This window comes from Pimephales promelas, chromosome 15, assembly GCF_988280905.1.
Source record: "Pimephales promelas chromosome 15, fPimPro1.hap1.1, whole genome shotgun sequence".
In the NCBI taxonomy this organism is placed as follows: Eukaryota; Metazoa; Chordata; class Actinopteri; order Cypriniformes; family Leuciscidae; genus Pimephales; species Pimephales promelas.
The window spans coordinates 2,131,548-2,144,417 of NC_142783.1; the positions used below are offsets into that span (position 1 = coordinate 2,131,548).

At 40.1% G+C, this 12,870-nt stretch overlaps 1 protein-coding gene across 2 annotated transcripts in view; it reads right to left on the reverse strand.

The window, feature by feature from the left end:
- Positions 1-5,379: 5,379 nt before the first annotated feature.
- ift43 (intraflagellar transport 43 homolog (Chlamydomonas)) overlaps positions 5,380-12,870 on the reverse strand; it is a 32,150-nt gene continuing 24,659 nt past the window's right edge. The window contains exons 6-9 of one of the 2 annotated variants that reach the window (XM_089120020.1): positions 10,724-10,796; positions 8,845-8,920; positions 8,597-8,650; positions 5,380-5,631 (exon numbers count right to left, since the gene is read on the reverse strand). In XM_089120020.1, the coding sequence (XP_088976146.1) occupies positions 5,518-5,631; positions 8,597-8,650; positions 8,845-8,920; positions 10,724-10,796 (317 nt within the window). In that variant the 3' untranslated portion in view covers positions 5,380-5,517. Of the gene's footprint in view, positions 5,632-8,587; positions 8,651-8,844; positions 8,921-10,723; positions 10,797-12,870 lie in introns of both variants that reach the window. The other variant, XM_039651124.2, reaches the window with a different exon arrangement.

A 12,870-nucleotide genomic window follows, 5' to 3' on the forward strand; every position in this document is an offset into this window, starting at 1 on the left:
GGGGCCTGGCTTTGAATTCTTCAGGCAAATTCAATGGTCCAGGGAACTCATATGGACAAAGAACTGCACATTATTCCAACAGTGAGGGGAAAGGCCCAAAGGGACACGGGACAAAACTGGGACAACAAGGAAAATGTCAAATCTTGCGAGGTATTGGGTGTATCCCAGCCTTCTGCTCCACAGATGTCACTTCACTTCTCCATAGACACACTTCTGAGTGTGCACGCACTCGTAAAGGGCCTGGCACGCCTTTGGGCCGGGTGTGCAAAGGCAATGGCATCCACAATCCAGTGGACCATCCTCTTTTGGAGACAGCCGTCCCCTTCTGCTGTCCCCTAAAGAAAGACAATGAGATTCTTAGAGCTTCTGAAGCTCTGTGTGAAGTCCAAGTAAACATGCAGGGTGCGTCATGGACACATCAATCATCCTGAGGTAGTGCTTGCAAGTTTACCACTTAGTCCCTAAAAGGGGTATTGGGAACTTTGGGCACGTAGTCCGGCCAGGGTTTCACCATTCGCTCGCTCCAGGAGCTGCGCTGGATGACGGCCGCTGTCAGCGGTACTTCCGCCTGTCACGCGCCCAGTTTGATGACCTGTTGTCCCGCATCTGAGCGAGGATCACCCTCGCCCGGCCCCTCATCCATCTAATCTAGCTGTCATTTTGTTTTGATAATAAATAGAGCCAGCCTTCAAAAGTTATTAAACTGTCCTGTGATTTTTTTTTTCTCTCTCTCACGTCCAGACACGAATTTATGCACATATGTTGATTGTCTTTACAACATAATACTATTTCTAGATATGGAATGAATAACATTCAATACAAAATGAACATGTCTCCATATAGAAATAATGTTTTAAGTGATGAAACATTTGCTTTGTTGTGCATAATCCCACCATGCATTTAGTCATATTAACAAAATAATTTATTGAAGCATCCAGACACTTCACCACGTGAGCAAGCAGCTAGGCTCCTGATTGGTCAACGCTGCGCGAATTCACGCCAAAGTTCAGATTTTTCAACTCGGGCGGCAGAGTAGACGCGTGAATGCGTGAATGCACAACGCTCAATTCGCGCCATTCGCGCCAACTTGACGCGCGAATGAGGCGTATTCGCGTCTTCCGCGCCGCGCTCCACGCCTCATTCGCGCCGCAGGAATTTTTCACGCGCGTAAAGCGTCTTTGCATTGACTTAACATTGAAATCATTCGCGCCTGACGCCCTATTCGCGTCCGGTGTGAACGTAGCATTAGTGCGTCGAAGTTGTGATAGCGCTGTCGGCTAACGCGAAATGCTACTATTTACATTCCATGGATGTTTATTCATACAATTGTTTTGGACTAAAAACTTCTTCAAATTGGATTGTATGGACGCTTTACAGTGAAACCAAACCATTTTTGTTGGAATGTGGACTAACAGATGGCTAATTGGTGAGTTTCTTCCAGTTTGTGTTGGTTTGTTTTGGCTGTTGGTGGTCTGACAAAGAGACAGATTGTGCCCGCTGTGTTGATTGTATCTTAAAATGGTTTACGTCGTTCGAATCACGAGTTTCTCAGCTTTCCAAAGATATGTATTATGTTTACTTTTGTGTTTGTTTTGTTTTGTATTTCACAAAGTTAAACCTATAAACCACCCTGTGGGCCGTATACGGCACGTCGGACCACGAAAAAAAAAAATATCGGACTAATATCGGTATCGGCAAAAGCCAAAGGTGCGGCATCGGTATCGGAAGTGAAAAAGTGGTATCGGGACATCCCTAATTAATAGAGATTACTACCAGGGTAATGTAATATCGACATGGCTACAGGTTTCCATGTTTTGTCTGCTTTAACTAGTCACGTAAGTTATCTTGTCATTTACTAGTTAAGCTCTTAGCAAGTTTGATATTTCGTTTCCACTGCGTCTTATACGCAGCTTTGAGTAAACATATGAAAGAGAACGTCTCTGTGTAACCCATGTTCTCTGAATAGGGAACGAGACGCTGCGTTCGCTGCCAAATATCTCGCGCTGCCGACAAGCTTCCTTTTTCGGCAGAGAACTCTGAGGAGCAGATGATGCGCGCGCTAATATAATATAATATGACGACGTGAGCGTCAACACGGCGCGAACGGTGATTCTTCTATATCCATAGACAATCGTTATTCTGACGAGTAATTTTACACGTGAAATGCAGCCAAACATTTCACGTGTGTTTATTCACAAAATGTTAATTCTAATTCGGTATGGTTACTACCGTTTACGTCAGAACCGGTTCCCTATTGGCACCGAGTTTCGGTACCCAACCCTACTCATGGACCACCATAGTGGACATCGCCTGGCCGAGAGCCAGCGCCGTGACCTTCGCCGCTCATATTACGAAGTCTGTCGCCGAACGCAGTTTTAGCATCAATAGTCTGATGGACCTGCAAAATGGCCATGGCATGGAAGGCGGGAACAGCCAGGCCAGCGGCACTGTAAGCATATGCGGTTAGAGACAAAGTAAACGTACAGGCTCTCGATAAGAGTCTAGGACCATTCCGTTTTGTGGGCATAGATGCACAGCGATGGAACCTCCACGTACCCAACAATGAGGATAAAGATGATGGAAGAGCCAAAAAAGCAGGACCAGGCAATAAAAGGTGCCTTCCAAGACTTAAGCTCTTCATGCACTTCTTTCAACTGCGAACGCTCGGGACAGGGTGGAGCCGATGCTTCCGACGGCTTGGGCAAGAATGGCCGCCAACTCTGCATCAAACTTGGTCTGGAATACCACACCAGTCCTCAGCATCGGAGGGCATTTGCCCATCCCCGATGCTGTGATGGATAATTCGTCCCCATCTGAGAACTCGGCTGCGTGTGATGCAATATCAAGCTCATCTGGGGACTCCACCAGGCACAGTGTGCAAGAGGAGAAATGAGAGGACTGTGGGGATTTACCCAGTGGAAAATTTCCCACTGTTGCCGTCAGATCGCCCTGAGCACTAGATGCCGTGGCCTTGTGCATTGTAGAAGGACTGGGACGTAGGGGACGTCTCCAAATCCTCGATTCGATTACATTTTCGATTCCAAATCACGGTTCGATTCGATTCTCGATTTTTACATTTATTTGTTTTTAAAAACTAAACTGGCCAATCAGGATGTTCTCTGTCTTAAGGGGGTTGCACACCGAATGAGAAGCGCAGCGCCATGTCTGTAAAATTTGAACACATTATTCTCTGTGTGTACACACACCGGCGGCGCCCAGATACGACTCAGGACCGTGTTCAAAACCCTGCTGCGCCACAGAGCGCCATTTACATAGTTTTATATTAAATTTACATTTATTCGTCGCAAATCGTCGTTAATGTACTGTACATGGCTTCACCCTGTGCTGTTTTCACTTGGGTATGCTAGCTAAATAAATACTATTGTCTTATGTGACATAGTTGCCTAGACAACGGATAACGTTACAATAACAGACTTAACGTGATACACTTTTACTTGATTAACGTTCAAACATCAGCTATTATTCAATCAACATTAAAAAATAATTATAATAAATCAAGTTAACTTAAAACTCACACATCGTGCAGCTCTTCTACCAGGAGTTGATTCAAAATTGAGTTTGCGTGAATAGAATGTGACCCCCTTCCCATGCCTTTTTGTGTGCATCAGGGAGCCGCTATCAATATGCGGGAGACTCCCGGAACTTCCGCGAGACTTGGGATGTCTGCAAATTGTGGCTTTTTTGAAGCGCGAACGTTGTCAACATAACTCACTGGAAATCCAAACAACTTCCACACCTGCGACTTCAATGAAAGAGGAGGGAGTTCAAGTTCAAGTTCGGCATCTTGCCATTTTGCTTTTGAATGGCTGTAGCTTAGTTAGAGGAGGTTGACCTCGCTGTTAAACACGCATGTTTTTCCCCCCGCTTGGCAAGCCGGCCGGACGTGACATGGGGGCGTGGCAGTATCGACGATTCCTTTTTTAATTCGATTCGATTTTGAATTAATTCCGATCGACACCCTTACGTGGGACGGGAAGCAGCTGAGGTCACTCCTTTTACTAAAAAAGAAAGCCCAATCGCTTGCCACGGTCATGTTCTCGCGGTGAGGACATGAACTATTCACAAACGCTGTCTCAAAAAGGCACGTTTAAAAATGGCAAAAAGGCATCTTTAAAAAGACGCTCTCCATCTGAGCTTGCTCTTTCACCGAAACGCTCAGGGGAAGCTCTCTCTGCACTTATCCGTATGAGGCACGGAGAGAGACCGCTGTACTGCACCGTAACCCCAGCAATCCTTCTCACGGAAATGAGCTTGTGTGTAGAAGACACTTTGCTCGGTTCCCGAAGAACAAATCCAAATGACGGGATGCAAGTCGGCTACCTTTATACCCGTATATCCGGTGAAGTGGCGCATGCAAATTCCACTCGCCATGTTTCATGGCCTTTTCTCAAAATATCAGAGTTGATTGCGGCTCACGAGTATGACCCCGGGTGTCAAGTTGAAGTGATTGACAGATCTGGAAGCCAGTGTTACTTAAGCATTATTTATATACTATTACAGTATTTTATATTAGCTTTAGTTACCATTTACCATTTTAGTTTACATTTTTGTTATTTGTTTTATTTAAATATTTCTATTTATCTTTCATTGAATTTGTATTTCATTTTCAGTTATTTTAGAACTTTAGAACTTAACTTATTTTATTTTCCAAAGCAACATTTCTCGTTTTTAAGTTTTTCCATCTAATATTTATATATTTTTTTCATTATTTCAGCTCTTAAAATCTCAAAAAAAAAAGATTTTTAATAGTGTTTGTTTTATTGAAATCAGCATGTATCACAGTGTGTGGTTATTGGTAATTTTTTTTTTTTTTTTTGAATCAACTGGTCAAAACAATGGCTCCTCTTTTTGAACTTTTCATTCATTTAATACAAGATATAATAAAGATATAAACTGAAAGCATAAATTACGAGATATATACTGAATATCATCAAGGCTAAAAAAAAAATTAGCATGACCATTAAAACATTTCACAGACAAAAGGTAAATAATGAATTACTGTTTATGGATAATATATACATTTTTGAAAGAGTGAAATTTGATACTCTGACTGAAATGAAACGCGTTATCTTAACCAACAAACAAGGCATGATAAAAAACACAGGAATTAAGCTCACCGTGTTTGAAACAGCTGAGAACCGGACGTTTCGTTCACGGTCGATGGTCTGGTCAATAATGATAAGGCTGGCTTGCTCGGATGAGCAAAGTTCATTTTAACTCAATCAACTGGATTTCAGTTTACCCACTCATTAACCTTGGATTTACGCTTTTTCCAGATACTACAAACGCTGACAAATGTCTCCAGATTGATCCAGTTAAGAAAAGCAATGTTTCTGGGTTTGCAAGGTTAACCTTAATGAGAAACACACACAGCGTAAAGCCGCGTGATGTCACCGGCAATGACACATTCAAGAAACACATTCAATATGAACAATATCTGAACACATGAAGTGTAAATGTAACCCTACAGAGACACGTCGAGCTGCTCGTTGCTCCTCAGGAGGTCACAGGAGGCGGCGACTGCTCCTCTCGCTCTTCTTGATGCCATTCCGTCTGGAGTTCAGAGGAGACTTCGGTGAACAGGTGATCCCAATCCCAGGCAACGTCCTCCTGAAAACCATGAAAACCCATCATAGGAACTTACACTCATGCCAAGTAAGGCGTGGGGGAATAAACTCAAAATCTCAAAAATCGATTGATAACGTAATGTTGACGGAACGCTAAAAGGCGCCAGGATAGTCATAACGGGAAATCACCCTCCGCATTACAATCTAGCCTAACTTTGGCTCTATGAAGTTGAAGGGAAAAAGGACAAGAGATACACTTTATGCAAGTCGGGCTCCAGACTGCGACCAAATGGGCGACAAGAGGACACCACGTTGTGCAACTGATAGGAGCTGCAACTTCTGTTACATACGAACATCAACAATTACAACATCAAACGGCAAACGAAGCAAAAGTGAAACGAAAGTTACGAAACCATGCTATTCATTTGAGCTTCTGTGCAGGGATCTCAATCACGCGACACCAGTTCTGGAAGATCCAGTGAGAAAGCGTTGAATTCACCGCAGGTAAATAACACGCAGCGAGACCTAATTGCAAATTGGGTGGAGAATTCGGTTATGAACCACACGTCAGATCAATCGGTGCAGACGTGGAAACCAGCTTCCACCCAACTCGGAAAAGGCAAAGCGAATTACAAATCACTTCCCGTTCACAAATCACGCGCACTTAATTCAAATATATTGGAAGTAAATTTAGTATGGATCATTACAAATACTTTGCTTTAACCCTCAGGTGCTCTTCGTTTCGGAGTCACACTTGTTATCTTCCCAGTCAAAAGTGACCGGACACCTAAAAATGAAACTCCCAGTAAACAGTTTAACATCCCAGTAAAACCAATGCAATTTATTTTTGTTCTATAATATTTATTCTTTGTAATTTAGTATTTTGAGACAATTTGATTGAATTTATTATTATTTATGCAATATTTATGGTCTATTCTGCCATGGAAAATTTTTTATATACAAATATATATATATATATAATTTTTTTCAAAAAATTATTAATCCAGTATTTTAGTTTTATATAGAGTCTAGGCCTTCAGAAAAAAAAAATTGAAGAAAATTAGCACCATCTGGTTACAGCATAGAGAAAAAGCGTAGAATCATGGTGTAACTAGATGGCATGTACAGCTCTCTATAGAGAAGCATGTGAATTCCCCATATGTTTATGAACACATTTTTTTTTTTGTTTTTTTTTTTTTGGTGGATCTCAAAAACGATTTTTTATTAAAAAAATGTAAAAATAAATAAATAAAAATTTGTGAATTTTTGTGTTTTTGTCAATTTCCCATTCATTTCCTATGGGGGTCATTTTTGACCAAAGACCACAAGTGTGACTTTTTTTTTAAGACCACTTAGCATCCTCAGATCATGACCTCAATTTTTGTGTGTGTTCACATACATAATGCCATAAAAGTCACCAAGTTTCGTAACATTGTGATGAAGCTGTGATTTTTAAAAACTTAAAACATACTTTTTGTAATCAAAATTTATTGGTGTGTATGTGTATAAAAGTGTGTTTGTATGTGTGTGTGTGTTGGTGGGTTTGTCTGTTTTGCACTCTAGATGTTGTAGAGTGTCACCCCTTTCCTGCGGTGTACTTTTTTTTAGAATTGTGGCCGATTTGTAGATTGCACGTACAAAAATTCAGAGAATTTTTTTTGTTTTTGTCAATTTCCCATTCTTTTCCTATGGGTCGGTCATTTTTGACCGAAGAGCACAAGTGTGACTATTTTTTTTACGACCACTTAGCCTGCTCGGATCATGACCTCAATTTTTTTTTTGTATTCACATACATAATGCCACAAAAGTCACCAAGTTTCATAACATTCCGATGAAGCTGTGATTTTTAGAAATTCAAAATAGAAAAATTTTCGGTCAGAAATGACCGAAGAGCACCTGAGGGTTAAAAGTGCAAAGTAGACACACAGTGAGGAAAAAAAAAATCTGTATAGAAAAAAAAAAAAGATAACTTTTTTTTTGTGAAGAATCTATGCATCTTCTGTAAGGAAACGATGTGATGTATACAGCAGTCTGTCAAAAACAACAATAAAATTATCAAGAAAGTAGAGTCAATGACTTCTTAGGAAAGCTCTGAAACTACAGAACTTTTAAAAAATCATTTTGATAGTTATTTTTGTTATAAATAACATTTTGATAGTTATTATTGTCGTAATTGACTGTCATAGCATACACTAAACGTTTGGAGTTAAGATTTTTAAAAATGTTTTTCTTTTCTGCTAAAATGGTAATATTGGGAAATATTATTACAATATAAAATATGTGTTTTCTAATTGAATATGAATTATAAAGTGTCATTTATTCCTGAATTTATCATCATTACTCCAGTCTTCAGTGTCACATGACCCTTCAGAAATCACTCCAATATGAGGATCTGATGATCAAGACACATTTATGATTTTTATCAATACAGTGGAAACCGTGATACACTATCATTCAAAAATTGTAGCTATGATTCATTTTCTAAAAACATTATTCATCAAGGATGCATTAAATTGATTAAAAGTGACATTAAAGACATTTATAATGTTACAAAGGATTATATTGCAAATAAATGCTGTTCTTTTGAACTTCCTATTAATAAAACATTTTGAAAAATAAAATGGATCACAGTTTTCACATGAATATGAAAAAAATCGACATTGATAATATTGATAAATAGTGATCATCAGATCCTCATATTGGAGTGATTTCTGTAGGATCATGTGACACTGAAGACTGGAGTAATGATGATAAATTCAGGAATAAATTACACTTTACTATATATTCATATAGATTATTCACATATTATTTCACAATATTACATTTTTGTACTGTATTTTTGATCAAGTAAATGCAGCCTTGGTTCCACAGAAAAAAGACGTATGAATGACATGAAGGTGAGTAAATGGCTATCACTGTAAAACATTGTGAATTGTTGAATCTGCTGGTCTGACCCTAGAAAGAGCCGGACAAACGCTGTATTTACTCCTGGAGCTCACCTCTCTCACCTCCTGCTCCGGGGCCAAAACCTTCGTGAGCAACTTCAGGTCGATCTCTCCATCCTGGAAACATTCAACACAAGCAAAACATTGGGCTTCAAAACAATTACTGATAATACCACAGCTATGCAATCGAATCCAGGTCATCATATTCACCCCAAAATACTGTAGGATGGGAAGGAACTGATTCAGAAACTTTACAAGAGTCAACAGCCTGTGTTGTTGTTTAGGAATGATGGGAAGAGAGAGTGTCTCACCAGGGTCTGGAAAGCAGAGTACTTCATGAGGTCGTTGTCCAGGTCTCTGTAGGTCATGACTCGGTTCACCTGGATACTGAGGACAAGAGACAACTCTAAACACGTCATCTTAATAGTTCTGTCAGCAGTGTTGTAGTCGAGACCACCTCACTCGAGTCCGAGTCGAAACCGAGACCAGAGAGAGTCGAGTCCGAGACCAGAGACGGTCGAGTCCGAGTCGAGACCGAGACCAGTGAGGGTTGATTACCTAATTTACTTTTATTTACTTAGAGAAATCCTTTATTTTTACTGAATTTACTTAGAGTTTAAAAAATATGATCAGTTTAGGGTAAAAAGGCCGCATAGTAGGTGGTGTTAAAAGTAATTTTATTATAATTTGTCATGCGCAGTTGCGCACTAGAAAATCACCAATTACTGGGCGTGTCAATCAATTTAAAGAAATATTTTATTAACATTACATTAATAATCATGAAAAATATTTTGAATTGAACTCGAGTGGACTCGGGAATAAGTCCGAGTCCTAAAAAAAAAAATGTTCGAGTACGAGTCAATTCCGAGTCCAAATGCACACGAGTCCATGACAAGACCATTAAAATATGGTCTAGAGTAGTCAGTAATGACTCACCCTCATGTTATTCAACCCTGTAAGACTTCCGTTCATCTTCAGAACACAAATTAGCCCACGTTCTGACGTACGACACAGAAGCGCTGCGCTGTTACACGATGTGAACTCAATTGAGGCCCACAGAGAAGGAGTTGAATAAAGTTGTTATTTTGTGCACAAAAAGTGTTCTCGTCGCTTGATAAACTTAAGATAGAGCCACTGTAGTCACTCGGACTATTTTAGCGATGTCTTTAATAACTTTCTGGGCCGGCCAGTTTCAATTACAATAGAAGTCAATTAAAGCTCTCAGATTTCATCAAAAATATCTTAATTTGTGTCCTGAAGATGAACGTGTTGTTGGAACAACATGAGGGAGACAGGTTTTATTTCTGGGGTGAACTGTCCCTTTAAAGACTAGATTGGTTGCTGATAGACAACCAGATGAAATTCTTTGAAACTTTTCAGCACCATCATTCAAATTAAGAATCGATTGAAACTTTGACAAGATGAAAATATGACGAAAAAGCATCACACGCTAGACATCCTAAAACTATTTCACCTTTAACACTGACTTAAGATATGAATTAAATACGTTTAGGGCAATCACCATTTTTGATTTTGGTTTCGTTTTCCATTTAGCTTTCTGAAGGCAGGTCCGAAATCAGAGATTAATTGTGATTAGCAATTAGCACAATTAACTATTCGAGATTAGTAGTTTAATTTACATTTTGTTGTCGTTGTTTTTTTTTTTTGTTAAGCACAGTATTCTCATTAAAGCTGATCTGGAATGATATTTATTGTGAAAAGAATCTGAATTGAAAAATGTTTATACTCTTGTTAACCTTGTTATATAAAATAAATATTTTCCAGATAATATTTTAATAATTTTTTTGCCTATAAAAACCAATATAAATATATAAAACCATTTTTTTTTTATCTGGGAACGGATAACTTGCATATTATTTGTTGTTGCTTATTATATAAAAATAAATGAGTTTGTGTACATGAAAATAAATAGCTGCATTTGTATCTGAAGAAAGGTGTACCACATAAGATTATCATCATATATGTCCTTTTACTTTTGTGCTTTGTGTTAAAGCCTCAAGGAAATATATATATATATATATATAGGGGGGAACTTTATAATTAAGTTTCTTAGCAAGATCCATCTGTCAAATGCTCAAACATTGGACTCAATTGGACATGTTTCATTCAGGATCATGACACTATTGTTATGTGAACCATATGAGATTATTTTAGAAGATGAGTTGATACCTGGGTGGAGCAGCGATCTGCATGGTGAGATCTTCGTCTTGAACCTCCTCCAGGTCTGGAATCACTGGGATGTCTAGAACAAGCAGGTGAAATGCATTTTCCATTGAACTCTAACAAGATATGTAATATACTAGTACCTGTATATCGATATCAACACTTTCAAAAAGACGAAAACATCGACATCCAATCAGAATACATCCAATTTTTTTTTAAATGGCAAAACTTTATCACTCCTCTAATACTTGGTTTAAACTTGGTTATTTTTCATTTTTTTTAGCCTATATTGTGTGCTGATGTTGTTTCGTTACTTATTGTTGTGTGTCGTATTTGTCTTGTTATTATTTGTGGACTGTAAAAGTCATTTCTTGTTTCATATCTTGACTTTAGGTTGTCATCATAATAACTGGCCAGGGACAACAGATGAAAATTAGCCTGTTGAGCTAACTCTGGCTCATTTACAGTTATTTTACGGTTAATTAATGAGCACTGTCCATGTAAAATAAACAAATAGATGAAATGAAATGAAATACTAAACAGAACGTTATCGTACTTTGGTGTGAATGCTAATAAAACGAACGTTAGTATGAACGGGCCTTTCTGCCAAGTTTACACAAACATGGACCGTCTACAATGGACTCGCCGAGAGCCCGATTATGGCAGTTTTCCTCTTCGAGACGCGCACGCGGCCATATGCCACAGCTACTGCCGGGTGTTACGGCGAGTTGCAGCATTTCCCACAATCCCTCCAATCATCACAGATGCTGTCTGTCTCCTCGGCGCGGCTCTGTTTATATATTGTGTGTGTGAAGCGTTTGATTGCCTCCCTCCTCTCGGTGTTTCTCTCACTCTCGCGCTGACATCCTCCTCCTCGCTGCCCCCTGTCACGGAGACCAGGCGGCCATGAATATTCAGTGATGGAGACAGTATCTCTCCCCGCTGTGAGGCGGCGCTCCGGCCAGGGGCTCCCCAGAAACCGACACACACTCGCACTCATCCCGGAGCCGAGCATTTGGGCCCTGTCAGCGCCGGCCACCCTCAGGACCCGTCAGGCCAGAGCGGCGACCTGCGTGTCCACTCGGGCCGGGCCGGGCCGGGCTCCAGGAGCGCGGGCCTGCCTGCGAGCCCATCTGTGTGGGGTCGGAAGTCACGGCGAGGCCTGGCAGGAGCCGCGGTGCCAAGAGCCACGCACCCGCTGCCCAGAACAGTGGGAACCCGCTTTAATTGGCAAAACTCGACAGGACGGAGCGTGGCATCGCTCCCAAAGAAGGACAAACTTTCACAGCCCTTCGCCTCCTTCTTTTTTTTTTGGACAGGCTTGTGCTGGAGTGCGTTCAGGTGTGGCACGTTCACAAAATCACCGTCACAGTGCTTTACGCGGAAGAAAGCAGTGCTTTTCTTTATCGAGGAACGTTTCGTTGAGCAAACTTTTGTGGAAAAGTTCAAAAACGCCAGATGCTTTTATCCATTCATTTTTACATTCAACCAATGTTGAAACAACTTGGTAAGGTAACACTTTATTTTCATCGTCCCTTTCTAACATTCTGTTGACTATCAGTAACTACTGTACATGTCAACTAACTCTCATTAGCAGTGTTGTAGTACTCGTGACTCGGACTCGTCTCGGTCTCGAGACCATATTTTAATGGTCTTTGTCTTGTCATGGACTCGTGTCCATTTGGACTCGGAATTGTCTCGTACTCGAACATTTGTTTTTTTAGGACTCGGAATTATTCCCGAGTCCACTCGAGTTCAATTAAAAATATTTTTCATGATTATTAATGTATGTTAATAAAATATTTCTTTAAATTGATTGACACGCCCAGTGATTGGTGATTTTCTAGTGCGCAACTGCGCATGACAAATTATAATAAAATTACTTTTAACACCACCTACTATGTGGCCTTTTTACCCTAAACTGATCATATTTTTTAAACTCTAAGTAAATTCATTAAAAAATAAAAAAAAAGGATTTCTCTAAGTAAATAAAAGTAAATGAGGTGATCAACCCTCACTGGTCTCGGTCTCGACTTGGACTCGACTCTCTCTGGTCTCGGACTCGACTCGGACTCGACTCTCTCTGGTCTCGGTGTCGACTCGGACTCGACTCTCTATGGACTCGGTCTCGACTCGGACTCGACTCTCTATGG